The sequence below is a fragment of the Balearica regulorum genome, chromosome 5 (genome assembly GCF_011004875.1).
Source record: "Balearica regulorum gibbericeps isolate bBalReg1 chromosome 5, bBalReg1.pri, whole genome shotgun sequence".
Taxonomy (NCBI): domain Eukaryota; kingdom Metazoa; phylum Chordata; class Aves; order Gruiformes; family Gruidae; genus Balearica; species Balearica regulorum.
This window is the reverse complement of record NC_046188.1, coordinates 44123727-44142769: the sequence shown is the minus strand read 5'-3', so window position 1 is coordinate 44142769 and position 19043 is coordinate 44123727. Positions and strand designations below refer to the sequence as shown.

The 19043-nt window shown below is 45.4% G+C and overlaps 1 protein-coding gene across 3 annotated transcripts; it reads right to left on the bottom strand.

Annotated features, from left to right (window-relative positions):
• Positions 1 to 596: 596 nt before the first annotated feature.
• Positions 597 to 15392, bottom strand: DDB2 (damage specific DNA binding protein 2). 3 transcript variants are annotated; one of them, XM_075754580.1, is made up of 11 exons: positions 14955 to 15169; positions 13821 to 14001; positions 10851 to 10981; positions 9576 to 9767; positions 8605 to 8750; positions 5491 to 5590; positions 4097 to 4274; positions 3282 to 3427; positions 2839 to 3003; positions 2485 to 2530; positions 597 to 1811 (listed from the first exon to the last, which is right to left on the bottom strand). In XM_075754580.1, the coding sequence occupies exons 1-11, from the start codon at positions 15030 to 15032 to the stop codon at positions 1561 to 1563; spliced, it is 1614 nt and encodes a 537-aa protein (XP_075610695.1). In that variant the 5' UTR covers positions 15033 to 15169; the 3' UTR covers positions 597 to 1560. The 3 variants fall into 3 exon arrangements, with proteins under 3 accessions (XP_075610695.1, XP_075610696.1, XP_075610697.1); XM_075754581.1 differs by lacking the exons at positions 8605 to 8750; positions 14955 to 15169 and adding exons at positions 6714 to 6880; positions 15287 to 15392 and having other exon boundaries at positions 1418 to 1811; XM_075754582.1 differs by lacking the exon at positions 8605 to 8750 and adding an exon at positions 6714 to 6880 and having other exon boundaries at positions 1418 to 1811; positions 14955 to 15215.
• Between the last annotated feature and the right edge of the window lie 3651 nt (positions 15393 to 19043).

Genomic DNA, 19043 nt, shown 5'->3' with positions numbered 1-19043 from the left:
CATCTAGGTCCCCTGCACAGCAAGACAGTCATAAAGGAAAAGCTGCTCCCTGTGAGAACAGGGACAAGAAAGCGGTAACAAAGTGCATTTAGGAGGACCAGACCTGTTATTTTTAAAGGCAGCAAATTTTGCACACACAGAGGAAAGGTTTCTATGATGATTTAGACATTTTGACTGTGAATGACTTTCTGTAATTGTTCCAATACATTTCCTTTTCATTATTAAAATCAAATTCGCACTGAAGTCTACTTCTCCTCTTGTCTAAGAGTTCACAGGGCTAGCACCAGTGTGCTCAGTGTTGGAAAACAGGCAGGACTTACTGCAGCGTACCCCCTCCAAAGTAAATCCCTGATTTACAATCCCACTTCATAGCACAGTGAGAATTGAGAGCAACTATTTTTGACTGCAGCAACTGTGCATAGATACAGCTTATAATGCAACCCATCCAGCATGGAAGGGTCCATTGCAGACACAGTACTAAGACTGGTATTTCCACCACTGTTCTCAGTCCCTTAGGCCTCCTGCAGAAAGGTTAGTAACTTCCCCTAGACAAAAGCAGAATGCTCAAAGCAGCCACTCTCCATATCGAAGAAGAATTTCAGTTTAGTACAAAACTTTATTAATACCAATACTGCAAAACTATAAAAGTGAACATAGAGAATCTGAGCAGGCCTGGAGCCTGTCCCATCCATCAACCTCTGGGACAACAGCAAGGCCCCAGGCAGCCTTGTAAACAAACTAGAAAAAGCAAAACTTTTCAGTTTAACCAGCAGTCTTGAGATTTGCCTCCGAGCAGGGGTGTTTGGAAGAAATTCCTCATTTCTGCTTTACAACACTTCTATCCAACATTCTGAAGCACATAGGTGTGGGTGAAAAAAAATTACCTCATCAGTGGCAAGAAAAAGCCTAGAGCTCTGAAAATAGAAACTACACAATCAGTATGTTCCAGGCTCCACACTGCCCTTGGATCCCATGAGGCAGGTAAAGCGCTCTGGCATCATCACGTTCTCTGTGGTCTAGTTAAACAGCTGCAAGCACTGAATAGGCTAAGCCTGAGGTCTTGACAGATGCACTTTTCCAAGAAGCTTGCATATGGGAGAGGTTGGTGTTCCCTAGGCTACCCAAGCTACCCCTCGCCTCATGTGAACATTCTAACTTTTCAGGACGTTAACCTTGTTGGCGAAGGGTTTCTCAGCTCAGTTTGACTAGAACAGGCTGGGGAGCCTGTCACGAGCTGCTCAACAGCAGATTACAGGAGATGGCAACCTCTGACAGTGATGACAAGCAGATGCGGCAGGCTGGAAGCCATAACTTCAGCAGGATCTGAGAACATCTTTGAAGGTTTCCCTAGTGCCTTGGAAAATGGGTGGTAACTCCACTTGAAGGAGGAACTGAGTACTGACACAACTTGCTAGAAGGAGAAGCAAAGGGAATCAGGGAAGCAAGATCAGATCCAGGGAGGAAGGACAAAGTACAAGTCTAATGCCCTGCACAGCTTATACTGCCCATTGCCAACGCTGAATTTGTACCCTGTGATCCAGAAAGGATCAAAATACTAAATCAGTTCTCTAGATCCTTCCCTTTTCGCTTCCTTCCCTGTGATTTAGAGTCATTGCTTTTTGCTCTCGTCTCTTCCAGCTCCCAAGACAGTAAATTAGCTTTGAGTTTGCTCGTGCCAGGGTTTGTCTGCCTCTGCCCTCCACGTCTAGACAAACTCCAGCTTCCAATCCCCTGTTCTGTCATGGCTTTCAAAAGGTGTTCTTGCTTCTTGGCCACCATCTCCTCCCGGCTCCAGATCAGAATATTAAAGCCTGAGAGGAAAAATTGAACATTGTGCATCAGAAACTCCACATCAAATATAATACCTTAGGCTATGTCACTTAAATGCTGGAAATTGAGAATGCCTTGTCTGTTCTAAGAGATTTCCAAGGTACAGAGGATGCAAAGATACTTATTGCAGATGCTATCTCCACACAGCCATGGAAATTTGATCTAATTATAAGAAACATGATCAAGTAATTCCTAACCTCATCTATCACAGGTCTAAGACCTAAATCTATAGCCAGCTCCCTTAATCCCATACAGCCTGTGAAAAAACTGAGCAATGTTGGCTCTGTGGCCTAGGAAATGAGATAAAATTAAATGAAGGGAGAGGGTACAGCCCAGCCAGAAAAGGCTTCCCCCGCCCCGGCTACTGTTACATGGCCGGCAGATGGCATCAGCTCCCTGCTGCAGAGAGGCTTCTCACTCCTCTGGACTTGATGCTCTCAGGACCGTGACGCAGGAGATGACTGGCAACCTGTTTGCTAACTGCAAAGGGGAAGACTGAAAAGAAGGTCTTGATCTTTTTTACAGATGTAGGAAATTATAGAGGCCCATTTGGGAAACCCTCACTCACAACTTGCTTTAGTCTGGAGAAACAAGCCTGCCCTTTTCTGGGACTGGAACCCACCATGCTTAGTGCCCCAGGTTCTCTTTACTTACCCATGCCAGAAGCCAGCGTGTCTCCCATAGGGTTAAATTTATTGAGCTGGAAATGGAAACATAATCGGAATCTGTAAGAGCATCACTGCTTATATAACAGAGTCCTAAGAGCACCATGGCTTATGTAACAGCAACAAACCATCTGGAAAACCCAGTGTTCCTGAAAGAGCATCACAGGAAACCCACAGATGACCATGGGCCAGCCCTGCTCGAGTCAGCAGCATTAGCCAGCAGCCGTACCCCAAAAAGAGCGTGAGTCTGTCACAAGTAAAGAAGACACTCCTGTTGTTCCAGTCCCCAACCCATCTCTTGGCTGCGGTTCAGTACACAGCAGTGCTTTTAGCTTCAACTCACCGAGATTATACCAGAAGCATTTGGATCATGGAGTTGACAAACCATCTCCCCGGTGTTTCCATCAAATACATCAACAGTTCGTAGCTCGTTCACTGTGTACCCTGGGAACTTGGGGTCTGGGTAGCGACCTGCTACAATGAGGTCATAGCGAGGATGCCATGTTGCCTAGTCATAAAGCAGAGTGATGGGGAGTTAAGAGAAAGGGACAGAGCCCATACTGACACACACCAGACAACCGGCAGTGTGAGCAACAGTTTGTACATCCCACCCACAGCCTGAGGAACATGGGTATCCTCAGAATGGTGCTCTGCTGGGAGTTGCAGCAGTATGAACACCCACCCACCAATGTAGTATCCTGACCAGAAATCAGACCATTTCTGATTTACAGCTGGTTGCTAGCACCAAGCGTGATACTCCTCTCAAACTGCACTGGCTTAACTCACCTTAATAGGCGTGAGGTGCTGAAACTGCCGGTGTGGATGTGGGATTAGATGCTGTGGCTTGGTCCAGTCTGAAGATGAGTAAACCCTGATTTCACTGCGCTGGTCTGTGCTCAGGAGTTTGGCACCATCTGTTGGGCTGAAGTAAGCTAGAAGAGGGGGACAATAAGGAAAACAAAAGATCACAATGCTGTGACTGACAATAAAGGGTGACATAAAGTGACATAAAAGTCACATTTCTCTGATTGGAAACCAATTGCTATTTCTTTAATAGGGATGTGAATATAGCCATGTGTCCCAACAGACAAGACTTTACCTTTCTCAAACTCAAAGCTCTTACAAACAGTAAGCTGAAACCTCCAGCGCTGGGTTACGTAGGAAGACTCATTCATTTTAGAATCTCAGACAGAGACATTGCAAAGAAAGGAACTTGCTCATTCAAATGGAAACAGACACCTGCAGTTTGGACTTTCGTGAACTCGTAGAACTGCACCCAAGAAACAGAGGTTTGAGTCCCATGCTCTGCTTTTGTCAAAGGAACTGCCCCGATAAATTCAGGTTTCTAATCTCAGCCACTGCTGATGCTTCCGCACCCACCTCTCAAGGCACAGTGACAGTTTGTATGGCAAGTCTAAGACTGTGCTGCCCTATCCACCTCCCTGCCTCTGGCCACGCGTTCCCACTGCCTTCCTTGCTTTAACGCTAGCTACTGTGCCAATTTGAATTTGAGCAAAAGCTAACATTGCCACAACAATAAAAGCCGAGATGAGTGGACTCTCTGCAGACATCTACGCAAAGAAATCCTTATCTCAACTCACCTGCATTGACAGGTTTGTCATGAGGAAGCAAATGAAGAAAATTCATTTTGTTTTTGATGTTTCTGAGGTCCCAGATTTTGACTGTCTGATCCACAGACGCTGTGGCCAACAACCACTCACACCGGGAGTTAAACTCCACATGAGTCACCTTCTTCCTGTGCAATTTCAGCTTCCAAATCTGCAGCAGAGGAAACAGAAAATCACACAGAAAAATAATCAAGGTCTAGCATAAAGAAATGGAATAATAATCTACTAGTGCAGAGTAAAGAGGTCACACATTTACATAGTAACAAAACTTCTAAAATACACCAAGAGTTCATCCACTGGAAACAAGAAAGGAGAAGAATGACCTTGGGAACTATTTAATTCTAGGAGAATTCTGATCCACCAATTTATTACAGCTATGAGAAAGGAAACTGCGAACCCTGGTTCAGGGAGGGAAGTATTAGTGCCACTGTACAAAGCAAGATCACATCTGGAATACTTTATGCAGTGCCAGTCTTCCACCTGCAGAAAGATTAAACCAAACTGGAACAGGTACAGAAAATGGATATAAATGGATATAAACTGGCCATGAATAAATTTATATCTGAGGTTGGAAGATTATTTTTAATCAAAAGGGTGAAGCTGGCCCATCCTCCCTACAATAACGGGTATCTCCCAAGTGCAGAAAGACTGTTACATTTTTCAGGAATAAAAAAAAAAAGGAAAGGAAGCAACTAACCTTGAATAAGCACAAATCATTTGGAGCACTCCTGACTCTGCCCACTACTTTACACAGCTGCCTCTGGCCGCAGCTCACTGGGTGGCAAACCCTTACAGATGTTACCCTTACAGGCAGGAGCAATGGTAATCCCAGTGTGACCGTACAGCAGGCTCCTGGAAGCAGGCAACTATTCCCTACTGTACTACTTCAAGACTCGAAGGCACAGCCTGCCTCTGCCTGCCCTCTCGTGTCTAATGGCAGTAGTGCAATGTCTAGCCCAACAGTTGCTGAATTACTGTTGTGTACCTACTCCAAGGTCATAGAAGGGTATATAACAAAGCAGCATCTCCTAAATGATTCCCATTGGTGCACTAAGTTTCTGGAAGTGCAAAGGTTATTGGCAGAAGGTGCTCACATCTTCAGCTTACCCTATAATTAACTCTGACTCTTAAGGAGGGGGCAGCACATGACACAGTCCCTGTTTGGAAATCATTACCATTACGCTCAACGATGTGAAAATGTCTAATGAATGGCAGAAGTGGAGGACTTCTCACCACCTAGATAATGGGTGGACTCATCTCCTGAGCTGCAAAATAGTTGCTCCTCTTTTCAGGGTCCCCACAGTGTAGGAAAGCACATGAACCATGAAGATTCCTGTAGAGGAGATACTGCACGGAGCCATACAAACCTCTTTACCAGAAGTGCTGAGCAGGACCACGTTGCCCACATTATCACCTGTCACCACTGCACGGCAGCTTGCAGAAACATCAACACTGCAGTACCAGCAACTAGAGGGAAAGACACAAAATCAGTGCTGCCTCCCACGGGCAAGTGAAGGCAGTGGAGCTCTGGTTCACATCTCGTCCCTGCTACGGGAGACTGCAACAGATTGTAACTGCAATCTCCTGCCTGATGCTGTGGGCCTGAGTGTCAGGAAAGGGGGACAGCTTATCAGCAATACTTTCTGTTGGTGATTGAATATGAAATGTTCAGTCACTAGTCATTTGTGACATGCTCATTAGATGGAGTGTGATACATTGGGACAGTGGAACATTATAGAGGCTGAAAAGCCACTTAGTGCCTGCACGTGGCCATACCTTGGGAAAGATCAGAACACCCTTGTGACATTGAGAAATATACAGAAACAGCTTTAAAATTACGTTTTCCACAGAACACTGAAGCAGCAGTAAAGACAAAAGCTTTGGACTGGAAAGTTGCACATCAAACTCTCACACTCCTGCTGTCATCTCAACTTCATGCTCCAGGAAACAAAACTGCATGGACACTTATATGATAAAGACATACATCTTAACCCCAGCTCTGCAGGGAGGGGAAGGGCAGTGAGAATAAAGCTGGGGTTCTCTGGGAACTTGTTGGGAAAGCTTCACTTGAAAGATAAATTAGTCTAGAATTTGAGGTCATAGAAATTAGCATTGTGGGCCTGAAGCCTCCAGAAGGGCAGCAGGGTAAACTCAATAACCTGAAACTCAGATTGTGCAGGGATGTTTTGTGGGTTTCCTATGCTACCTGAGCTACTACAGACAAAACAGAACACTGATGACAACAAAGAGGAAGAAGTTATCCTGCTCTTCTCACCTCACACTTTATGACGTGAAAAGCTGTCAGTATCTGCAAGACAGGAGATGGCATCACCAGAAAGCAACACCAGAAGATGCAGGCAGCACACTCAGCTACTAAAAATGTGTAAGTGCCCCATGGCTGCCTAGTTTGTCACCCACCCTGCAGTGCTAGGGTTGGGATCAGAAGCCTGTCTCCAAGCTCCCTCACAGGACTGATTCATACCGAGAGTCTCCAAACACTGGCAAAGATGAAGATATTAGAGAGCACAAGAAGCAGCGCAGCATTAACCCCAAGGAACAGAGAATCAACCTTGCGGTTCTCCCTTCTCACCAAACATTATGGTGCTCATGGCCACAGTCCGGTGCACGGGAGATCACCTGCACCGCTCTGCGCTCAAGGTCCTGCAGACTTAGGGTGCCATCCCCTGATGCCACATAAAGCTTCACTGCCTCATAAGGACTGAACTTGATGTCTCCAAGAGAATCTCCTGGCCCTTTCTGGAATACACACAAAGCCAAGAGGCATCAAGGTTAGAGTGAAAGACAAAATCTTAATACAACACTCGTCTCCTGGAACACACTGCTGGTTTCCCTAGGCACAACGCACTTTCTGACAGGGCACATACATAAGAACTTTTTTCCTAATCTGTTTGCAATCTGAGCACATACATCCTGAGCCTGTAAATTCAGCCCCACCACTTTGAGCTGCAAACCTCATTAGCAGCATTGCTTTTTCTTCTATGGGGGAGAAGACTAATCTGCAGTAAACCACCTGGCTCAGACCAGGCTTAGATCACAAGCAAAACCAGCAGAAACCACCTAAAATCTCATGACAGTCCTGCACCAGGCTTTTCTTACAGAGATTTCATTCACCAGTTCCCTACAGGCTGCTTCCAGTGCTGTATCTGGTCTTTCTCAAGGTACCAGCAGGCAGGAGGAGAGTGGTGCAAGAAATCCTACTGCTAACCCCATGGCATGGAGATCTTATGACCTGTGTTCTACTGTTTTGTTATGTTGTTTTGTTATGTTGTTTTCCCCCAATTTGTCTACTGAGAAAATGTGGAAAACCTACACAAAGACAGGAAAGAAGGATGCTAGCTGGGAGTCCCCAAACTCTTTGATACTCATGTGCACTCCATCTGCTGCTCACAAAGCAACTACTTAATAAAGTCTCACTGTAAATACTAGATTTCAAGAAGACAGTGAAGATAAAAAAGGCCCGCCCGTAGAGCCTGCCAGTGCTCACAGCAGTAGAAGAGGGACAGCATGCCCTTCAAATCCAGACATCTTTGCTGTGACAGGCATTCCACGGAGATACGAGACCCCCATGTCCTGAGACCCAGTCTATCACTCCTTGCTCACCTGGCCAGTCATCCCAGCACTGCTTGGGCTCTCCTTCTGCCCTATTACAAGGGTGCAGCTGGAACGGTCAATTTGGAAACCAACCATGAAAGCTGCCACCCGGAAAGAATCAGATGAGGAAAAGTAAAGAGGAAGCTAACCCAAATTCTCTCACTTACCTTTAAGCACTGAACTGAAGTAACTAATTGAAGAGCTCAGGCTTCCTTGTAGTCCACAGAAAAAGCAACAGTCCAAGAGGGTGATTCTAAGCACAGGCAGAGTTGCCTCTAGCGATTCATCTCCTCTTTCCACTCATTACTGAAGGAGCCCAGACTCTTCAATTTTGGTATAATTTAGATAAGCACCAAAAGTTAGGGGGGATTTATTGGGGTGATCCTTATGACACACACCACTTGAAGTCAGCGGCGTTTGTGGAGAAGCACTGAGGGGACTATAAATTGTCCTGTAAAAACCATCTGACAACGAGCAGCACTGCTAACAGGTGAGGAGGTTAGAAGGTCCCCAGGGCACAGAGCTATGGGAGCTTTAAGAACAGACAGCTGCGGAAATCCACTGGCACCCCCACACTCTCCCATGTATAACAGGAAGTAAGCAGCGTCAAAGAGTCCCTCCCCCTGATGAAGAAAAGCTCTCTCCTACCCACCACCCCATTTCAGGGAAAAATTAAAAGGGAGAGTGAGTCCCCCTCGAAGAGAGAGGATCCCTGAAATTCAGAGGATAAAGGACACGTATGTGGAGAAGATGTAGCCCAGCTCCCACATATTATAAACAAACATAGCTCGCTCTCTCTTTCTCTCTCTCTCTCTGTAGTGCTCCTGCCAGCAGGACACAGAGGCCCAAAGCATTGCTGTATTTCTTACTCCCAGTCCTCGGTGCTGGTGAAGACCCGGATAGTATTGCCATTAAAATCCTGCAGGGTGGTAGTGCCGGCAACTGACGAAGTGTACAGCTGACTAGGGTTAAAAGGGTTAAACTTCATTCCTGTGATGGCCCCTCCAGCTCCCATCTATAAGGAAGGGGATGAACAAAAGAAAAATCCACTGAGTGATGGGGAAGGAGAAAAGGTCTGCATTCACTGCTATGTCCTTAACAGCAACAGTGAAACACACCACAGCCCTTCAAGGAGGCAAAGACAACCCTGTCCTCCCACATGATGGCTGTCTAGACAGCTGCCCTCCTGGAGGACAAACTGCAACTCCTTCAGTCCCTGGCTGGTTGGCACCACACTGTTTACAAAAAGATGACTCTGGAGTTTATGGAGGGTAGACCTCCTCTCAGTGTATATCTATGTTAATTTAGAAAGGGGATCAAAGTTACAGAGTCTTTGAGCCCCTGCTGGAATAGCAATGGCTGAATACAGCAACGAGGGGGGCATGCCAGCTACATAAACCATTCATTCTACCTTAGTTTCTCACTTTAGATAAAGGGACTTTGCTTCTGCCCCCCTCAAACATGTTTCCTCATCTGACACAGAATAAAAGGTGAGCAGAGAAAGATCAAGACCTAAACCAGACAGACTCTCTCTGCCTACTTGTTTCTGGCATCCTTTTAAGATAAATGTTTTGCCAGTTGCTGTACTATTTCTCCACTGAGCACATACCAAGTACTGCTTCACTGTGATCTTACTCAATACGCCTCAGTTCTCCCCAGCACTAGAACAGTCTGGGACTTAGGAACAGACATGCTGTTGCATCTCAGCCCTGCCCCATAGCTAGCTGCTCTGCAACCAAGACCCTCATGTGCTTCTCACAACCGACCTCAGTTTTGATCCGCAGTATTTGATGGTATTCCAGTTTTCCCTCCCACACACTCCACGCACCCAGAGGCTTACCCCTTTTATGAAGCAGGTTTTAGTAAGTACTTCATAGTCCCAAAGGATGATGTCTCCACCTTTGGAACCAACAGCTACAGTACTGGGGTGTGTTGGATGCCATTCCAGGCATGTCACTCTCCTGTCAAAGGGACTTGCTGTTCGAAAGAGGCGGTATGAGGCGAGAGAACGCAGAAAAGGCAGCTGCAGACACTGTTTAAAGATAAAGAGAATTATGACTTTTGCAGAGATCCCCAAGACTCTCTGAATGAGGAGCACTAACAATTTCTAATTGCCATCAGTGGTAGCACACTCACACAAAATTCTAAGCCTCTGTAGAATGAGAACGTGCTGTCCCCAAGGGAAACAGACTGTGACCACACAAATCTGCATCAGCCACAGCACTCAGAAAGCAACAGAGAACTGAGAGATACCACACTTTAAATGATGTACAGGGAGCTAAACCTTGTGGGCTCAGCTAAAAAGGCAGGATAATTAACAAGGGAGAAGAACACGCCTCCACACCAGTAAAAGGCACTTATGACTATCGGCGTCTTTACTGAGTATCCCAAAACGTTACACATCACCCAGATACACAATATTATGGTCCTCCATCCAAATTGCCTGCAGCTCAACTATATAGCATAAGAGTGAACAGAACACTTGAAAGAGGAAATGAGAAACCATGAACAACTGTACTGTTATTCAGCTAAGGAATAGGTACTGCTTGAATGAGCCGGGTGATTTCTTTATCATTTGGATACTTAAAATAGATAAATCATCTGGAAGATAAAGCTAGCCCAGGTGCTTCCCACATATGGGTGTTACAGGAAAAGTTAATTTTCAAATGAAAGAAGAAGTATGGCTCTGAAAAACAGCAAAACATTATGGACTTGATGGAATATGTCTGTGAAGAGGAAAAATCAACACTAAACCTAATGTGATCAGCAAAGTAGAGCCGATACAAAAACAGTACAACAGTCAGATCAGCGTACAAAAGCAGCACTGTGCAATAACTCAATTGGTAGAGTAGGTAAGTTTTAATATGATTCAAGGAAGCACAGAATTACCAGAGGATAAAATGTAGAGTGACGGGGCTGGGTCAACCGAAAGGGAAAGCCATCTCAGCTCTTGCATTTTACAGGATCAAGAAACATAAGGGTGCGCCAGACTTGGAGCCACAAACCGTGCATGTGAGGAACTTTAAGCCCCTCTAAAGTTTCCCTGCTTGTGGTGAAGATGTTTTTATGTACAGAGCTGAGATGTCCAACAGGGCATGAAGGAGAAACTCCTCACCTGTCTGAGCTGTGCCCGAATGGAGCCTCCCAGCATGTTCTGGTAGACATAATGAACAATGCTGCGCTGCCGCTCCAGCTGATGGAAAAGGACTCTGTTGTTTCTCACCACGGACCCACCTCCACTCCAACCTGCCAGATAAGAAAAAAGTAAAACTTACTGAGAGCCAGCACTTGTCATGCTCACTCACTAAACAAGGGAAGACATGTGCATTGGCTGCTATATCCATGAGAAGCTTCAGCCACGAGGTAAGTGTCTCTAAGTGATTCTTGCCTATCTAAGGTGCAGCAGGCTCTGCAATTATGGAGTCCAGTGCTTCCCATAGCCTGCCAGAGCCTTGTGTATGCTTCCTCTTGTTAAACCTTCCTTCTCCTTGCCAGAGATTTATCAAAAAGACAACAGGAGAGGACTAAAGCAATGCCACAGATGGTGCATCTCTTGGACAGTATACAATTTGAATGTTTTACACCAAAAATACAATGAAGCTATCCAAAGCCCCAACAACTTGGAAATACGCCATGGGAGGTGGTAAGCCCCTGGGTACAGCAAAGGGAAGGTCAGACGTGTGACCAGCAGAAACGTTAACACCTGAAAATTCCCCAAGCATAACAACATGAGTTCCCACACAGTTCCTGAAATGCCTGCTTGTGAATCAGAATTTTCGATCTGCTTGTGCTGTAGCCCATACACTCTGCCTACAGCACTGCCAGTTTTGGTTTTGATAATAGACTTGCTGACGCCTCATTGCCTGAAAACATTTCTGTTTGGAGTGATTTTTGCTGAGAGTACAGCATGCTTCTACATTTTGTTCATGTTCCAAGTTTTTATCTTCAGGGACCTTTACATGAAAAACGGATCTGTTCAGTCCCATGTCTGTGATCTAATCATCCCCATGGCAATGGTCTGTAACACCCCAGGGGATCTAGAAGTCAAATGCATTTCTTAAGAAACAAAAATGCTGTTTTTATTTAAGGATATTTATAAAAAGCAGAAGACTGAAAACATAGGGATCATTCTATATGATTAGAATCCAAACAAAATCTTTCTTTAATGCAATGCTGGAGTCTAGATATGCACAGGTGTGAAACTGAACTTTGTTCACATGCCAACATAGTGCCAACACTTGTCACACCTGTTGAAATAGGTATAAAAGTATTTATATTCTAATTCCTTTTTTTCACAGAAGACTTAGCATCCACAGTTCCTTCTTCAGACGTGATGGAAATGGAGGTGTTTTTTCCAAATTCCTTTTTATTATGAAGGATAATTTATTAAGGAACAAACTTTAGGCCTTTTTAGAATCTTCTGGGGAAAAAAACTTTTAAAAGATGTTTTAATTGCAAGAAACTGAACCTGTCCTATATGGTTCAGGAGAAAAAAAAATATTTTTTCCAAAACACATAAAAATCAAAACTAGAACACAGAATGGAAAAGCTCAAATACAAAGGTCTTCATCTTTTTAAAAAAGGTGTAAGGAAAAAATATTATTTGCCTCATTTTTCCAAAGTACTAGCTGCATCCAGTTCCCTCTGAATCTTACAGGAACTGCAGGTGCTTACCAAATCTGAAAATCAGGACATGAAGTTACAATGAAAATCATGTAGCTAAATTAACTACAGAAGATGCTTTAACTATCCACAATTACACACAGAACTCCTTTCAGAGTACTTTGCCTCCACATCTACTGTTAACACTGCCAACTGCTCCAAGTTTGGAGTTACACACTAGACAATGGAAATGTACAAATTCATAGAACTCCTGTATCTCTGACTGTTGAAAAACACTTCAGTAATTTCTGGATCCTTAAAGCCAAAATTGTAGAGAAAGTGCCTAGTATTTCCACGTAAGGCAGTACCTCTAGTCACCTCCTAAACAAACAATTAAATTCAAGGTTTCATCTGAGAAAAGAAGGCTGAGGGGAGACCTTATCGTTCTCTACAACTACCTGAAAGGAGGTTGTACTGAGGTGGGTGTCAGTCTCTTCTCCCAAGTAACAAGTGATAGGACAAGAGGAAACGGCCTGAAGTTGTGCCAGGGGAGGTTTAGATTGGACAGTAGAAAAATTTTCTTCACCAAAACGGTTGTCAAGCATTGGAACAGGCTGCCCAGGGAAGTGCTTGAGTCACCATCCCTGGAGGTATTTCAAAGAGGTGTAGGTGTGGTGTTTAGGGACATGGTTTAGTAGTGAACTTGGTAGTGTTAGGTTAATGGTTGGACTTGATGATCTTAAGGGTCTTTCCCAACCTAAATGATTCTGTAATTCTATGAAAATAGTCCTCACTCTAGCTGAAGCCTATACAACTTTCTTGATAATGCAAAGCATTAATCTTTCCAGTATCTTACAATTTAATCACCTCTTCTCATTATATGAAAATTCTTTAAGAGGTTTTTTTTAAGTTATATACTAAAGGAAAAAAAAGGAAAGTGATTAGTGGAAATTCTGTCCAGTCTAATCTGAACATAGATGTAGAAAGTATTCCTACTTACTGTAGCAAAAGTTAGAATATGCAAAGAATCAGGTGGGAATGCCAGTTTAGACTGCATGCTGTAGGATACCAACCTTACAACTATGAAACTGCATTAAGAATTGCATGGGAGAAAAAACAATGTATTGCCAAGATTGGGCTGTCCTAGAATAAAGTAGATGTCCGGTAACTCAGGAATTCCATAAACTTAACCACCCTCAAATGAGCTGTGACAGCATCTTCAGTGAGCAGGCTTCTACCAAGAGGTAGGAGTCTCAAAAATGAAACACTCATGAAAGCGCGCACACACACACGCTCTCACTACACAGATAACTGGAGGATGTACTACCCCAACACATGTCCATGCATCACTTCAATATATAACCCCATCTGAACACTCATGTCTGAACACGCTTCTTGGCGTTCTCCCTCTTCAACTAGTCGATGCCTGTCATTTAGGGGAAATCTGGTTGGGAGAAACAGTAAGGATCTGAGGAAATGTTACCAATTTTCTCTGCGGGTTTGGATGTTTTTCTCACAACCAACTTCTTTGCTTGTGGCTCATTCCCTAGTTCCTCGTAGTCCGGTTTCCTCTTCCCAGCTGATTTTGCCTCTTCCGCCCAATGCTCATGTGTCCTCTCTTGCTTATCCTTTGGCTGGTTCACCGGAGCCATTCTGTCAGATCGCTAACAGCAAACAAAGCATGGAAGGTAAGACTTCTTTTAACTAGAAGACAGAGAGGAAAATGGGCATGAAACATATCCCAGTGGTCTGAAAGTAGCGATTATACCTATACCCTCTTTCATCAGCATGACACTAGCTTTTGTTGTGCTCTGCTGGAGAGGGGAACAGGTTCAAGAAACTCTTCTTTGTTCACATTTGAAAATGAACCTATCCTAAAGCATTAGAATATGTTTTGACAGATGTGCTTCTACTGAACTTTTAAGCTTAAACCCCACAGATCTGCATAAAGTACCTCTGTGAAACCACATAATACCCTAACTGTTCCTCTAGTAGCTCACACTGAGCTTTTTAGATTCAGCTAAGAAAAAAGTCAGAGCTTTTCTGACGATGGCCAGGGCTGACTGGTCCTCCACCAAATATGCTCGGAAGGTACTTCCTATTTAACGTCCACTTTTCCTCACAACCACCACCTGATATTTGGATTGGGCTCCTACACTGGCTGGCAACCACACTTGAACTGCTCTTCTGACCAGCGGTGGGAATGCAGCAACTCATGTCTTGTGTTATGACAACCAAAAAGCCACCCAGTCCCCGAGGAAATGCGTGGGCCTCCCACAGCCTTCCTCATAGCTGGTGGGCGATGCGTCACACACCCTTTGCAGCTGCGGATCCCCCCAGAAGATCCCCCGGGAAGACCATCGTACAGGCTGATCCCGTGCTAGCACTAAACGTATTTATAATTCGTGAATGGTTGTCACGGATATCTGCCCGTGTTAAATATAGCTCGGCAGGCACGGCGCAAGCTTCCCCAAATAGCACCCACCCCGCGCCTCCGGGCCTCACCCGGCCCCGCAGGGCCGCCCCTCAGGGCCGCGGCCTGCCTGGCCCCAAGCCCGGCAGCGGCCCCGGCCCGGCTCCCCCGCGGCCTGGGCGGGAAGGGCCGCCCCGATCTCACCTGCGCTCCGGCGGCCTCCGCTCCCCCGGCGCTGCCGAGGACGGCGGGCGGCAGCCGGCCCCTCCCCCGCGGTTTCATAACCGGGGCGGGAAGGGGGGGGCAGCGGCTCCCGGCGCGGCCCCGCGGGAAGGGTTCCCCCGCCACCCGCCCGCGCCTGGGGAACGGCGCCGAGCCCGCGGGTCCCGCCGGCGGAGGCCGGAGGCGCAGGCCATGGCGGCCCCGCACGGCGCGCCCGGACCCCGCCGCCCCTTCGCCGCTGAGGGGCAGCGGCCTCGGCAGGGGGAGGGCCGGGGGTGCCTGCCCCAGCCGCCGCCGCCCCTCACCGTCCTTACCCTCTGCCGGCCGCCCCGCCGGCCCAGCCGCGGCGGCGATCAGCATGAGCAGCACCCCCGGCCCTGCTAGTGCGGGAGGTGGCTGAGGCTCAGGCTGTGCCCATGGCCTGGCCCGAAACACACAGTCAAAGTCTGTGAGGGGTCCTTTGGGGGTTTATTGTTGTTTTTTTGGTGCTGGACTTAAAATCTTACATGCTTCATTAGAGCATCAAATTGGCATATTAAAGCTGCATGGTAAGGGCCCAAAATACATCAACCAAGCAGCAACAAAAAAAAAAGATACTATTTCAAAACCCAAGTTCCACAAGAAGATGCACCTGGTGTTGGACCTCAACAGAAAAAAATGAACTTTAAAGGCAGATGATAAAGTCATGGCAAGATCAGCTCAGAGACTACCAGATCTTGCATGACAAAACAGACAAGAATAGGGAAGGAAGAGCCCTACCACCACAGCTGGACGTACCAGCACTTCCCCCTTCACCTGCAAAGGCGGCTGCTGTCTGCCCGCTTTGTGTGGGGAACCTTCTCTCCGGAGCAGTAGGGCCCCATGCTTCAGGCCTACCGGTAACTATGCTGAGTAATTACGGTCCAGTCATCTACACAGCTGGCTATGAACGCTGGTCCTAAAATATCTGTACATAACCACTCCTTCAATTGAGGGGCTTAGGGTCAGGGGGTTTTGCACTATAACTATAGTTATTTACCTATGCATTTTCGCACATATTAGGAAATGCATAGAAAAACTACTAAGAAAAACAACAAAGACCCACACTCTATGCTTTTCTCCTGAACTGTAACAACATTGTATTAGCAGCTGCCATCCTGAGTATCAGAATGACATACACAAAAAATCATGACCACTGACAGACAACAGACTCTGGTTTTGAACATGCATATCAACCTGATTAGCACATCCTAAAGTCTTATCAAGCACTTCTGTAATACACAACATTCTTCTTAGAACTGTACCCATTAGCAAAAAATAGCAAGAGGAATAATTGAAAGTAGCACTTCCCTTCTTCCCTCTGAAGCCTTGAAGGCTTGTTTTCCAGGAAGGGAAACTACTGTAGAAAAAGATCCTTCTTGACAGTAATCAACTCTTTCATCTATAGGTCTGCAGAAGTCATTATAATTGGAGACAGAATCTACGGAGTTCATCAGGAGTCACCAACAAAATACCAATTAAATTACATATATCTTAATATCTTTCATTTTTCATATGCTTTAAGAGAGGTACATTTCTAAATTTGTAACTGAAGGGGCCCTGATACCAACCTTCTTAAAGCAGACTGAAAGACTTGTATTGATTTTAATGTTCTATCTATTAATCCCAAAGAAAACTCTGACACTTATCCCAGTTATCTCCAGCAAAGATGTGCACTTCCTGTCCCCGCTCCATTTGTCTCCCAGCCGTAACGTCCCTGTGCAGAGCACACACACAGTAGCCTGTGCGTTTCCCTCAGAGCTATCACAGCAAACACTTTTTAGAATAGAATAAAATAATTTCAGTTGGAAGGGACCTACAACGATTATCTAGTCCAGCTGCCTGACCACTTCAGGGCTGGCGAAAAGTTAAGCATGTTGTTAAGGGCATTGTCCAAATGCCTCTTAAACACTGGCTTGGGGCATCGACCACCTCTCTAGGAAGCCTGTTTCAGAGTTTGACCACCCTCTTGGTAAAGAAATGCTTCCTCATGTCCAGTCTGAACCTCCCCTGGCATAGCTTTGAGCCATTCTCATGCATCCTGTCACTGGGTACCAGGGAGAAGAGACCAGCACCTCTCTCCCCACTTCCCCTCCTCAGGAAGCTGTAGAGAGCAATGAGGTCGCCCCTCCGTCTCCTCTTCTCCAAACTAGACAAGACCGAAGTCCTCAACTGCTCATCACAGGACATGCCTTCAGCCCTTTCACCAGCTTTGTTGCCCTCCTCTGGATGCATTTTGAGGACCTTCACATCCTTCTTAAATTGTGAGGCCCAGAACTGCAGGCAGTACTCAAGGGGAGGCCACACCAATGCTAAATAGAGTACACTAAATATAGTAATTTTTATCAATTACTAACACCAAGTTTGCTTTCTCTCTAGAGAATCATCAGATATTTTTGTAATTATTATCCAGTATGGACAAGAATAGCAGACAGTACACAAATCACACACAGAAGAAATGCCACTGGCCCGGGGTGCCACAGCTCAGTGTCTGTACGGTACGCTGAGCAAGCCAGGGAGAGTAATTTGAAAAAATATTATTGTATGTATATACAGTCTCACACCTCACACTCTTCAAACTACAATATGCAGCAAAGTCAGAGGAGTATAATTATGCCTGGGCAGGATATCGGGCTTATTTTTATGATGCCCTTTGTCTGACGTACAATTATGTTGAGGCTCTGCCTTTAGTTATGGGACGTGATTCTCTACCGCAGAATAAAGCTGTCTTGTCACCAGGTCTGGTAAAATTATATTGTGACTAAGACCATCAACTTCACAGTATTTGTAATACCATTAGGTATTCTGCCTCCGTGCTGCCAGGATCTTTTTCCAAAGCATGAATATTTTTTGCTACTTTAGTCTGACTACTGATGTAAAGAGTACCATTACAGCAACTACAGTTTGGCCTGCGTATGAAAACAAGCCTATATTCCACTAAAAAGTAGGAAAAAATGTATAATCCTAAAGATAAAAGAGAAAGATTAAATGTCATGCTATCTGACCTCCTTCTATCCCATGACCATTACTAAGCGGCCCTGCACCAAGAACATGAACAAAAATACCACTATTGTAATGACCTTGTTTACACAGGCACCCCATGGATCCCAAATGGAAAGCATCTATCTTAGATGCTCAGCGCATGGGGTATCAGTATCAAAATCAGCATGAAAACATAACACAAGGCAAATGCTGGATATAGAATATTAATGTATGTCAGATGTTTGCCTCTTCTGTACTTCATTAATGTACATAAATTTGATAATGGCATTAAAATGTCAGAATTTAATTGAATTAGAGTAGCCAAAGAATTGGGTTTTGTTTTAGTAAAATACAAAATTGATGCTTATACTCTCAAGTATGATTAATTTTGAGGACAAGATAAGCATCTTGCATCACTTTTTGAAAGGATGCTTATGGTAACACCACACTCAGTGACCTGTCACGGGTGCCTACCTTCTTCTAGGCACCCCGCACAGGTAAAAGTGAACAGAGGATTGGCCCCAAAATAAATTAAGTGGAATCATTTCTCACATCTGCTTTCAAACACAGCAATTCATTGTGTCTGAAGGGCACCAGGACACTTATTTTTCTAGCTCCTATGAAGCCTGGGGCAGTTGTAAAGAGAAAGAAAACACCCCAATACTGCTCCAGAGAAGCAGGAGCACAGATTTATGGCATGCTTTTGCCTCTTTTCCTCCTGCAAGGCTCTCAGTCTTTCCTTTCTCCACTGACTGAATAAACATCACTGCAAACCCACAGCTGGTCCTTGGAGTTGTGTCCCAAGTCACTTGGAAGCAGCCAAGAGGAGATGGGCCAGTGAGGCCTCCCAGCGCTCCTCATACAAGCGTCACGGGGAATCGCACCCAGGGCCTGGCGTTAGAAATGGAAACTCTGGCAGGCAAACTCCCTGCCATTTAGAAAAAGCTGGTTTCAACCAAGAGGCTCCGAGGGCTGAAAGATGAGGTCTGGGTTATTCAGATACAGGTTTTCAGAGGAAAGGGAGAGTGATGGAACAGAGTGAGCAGGATTGGGCTGGAAGAAGGATGCCAA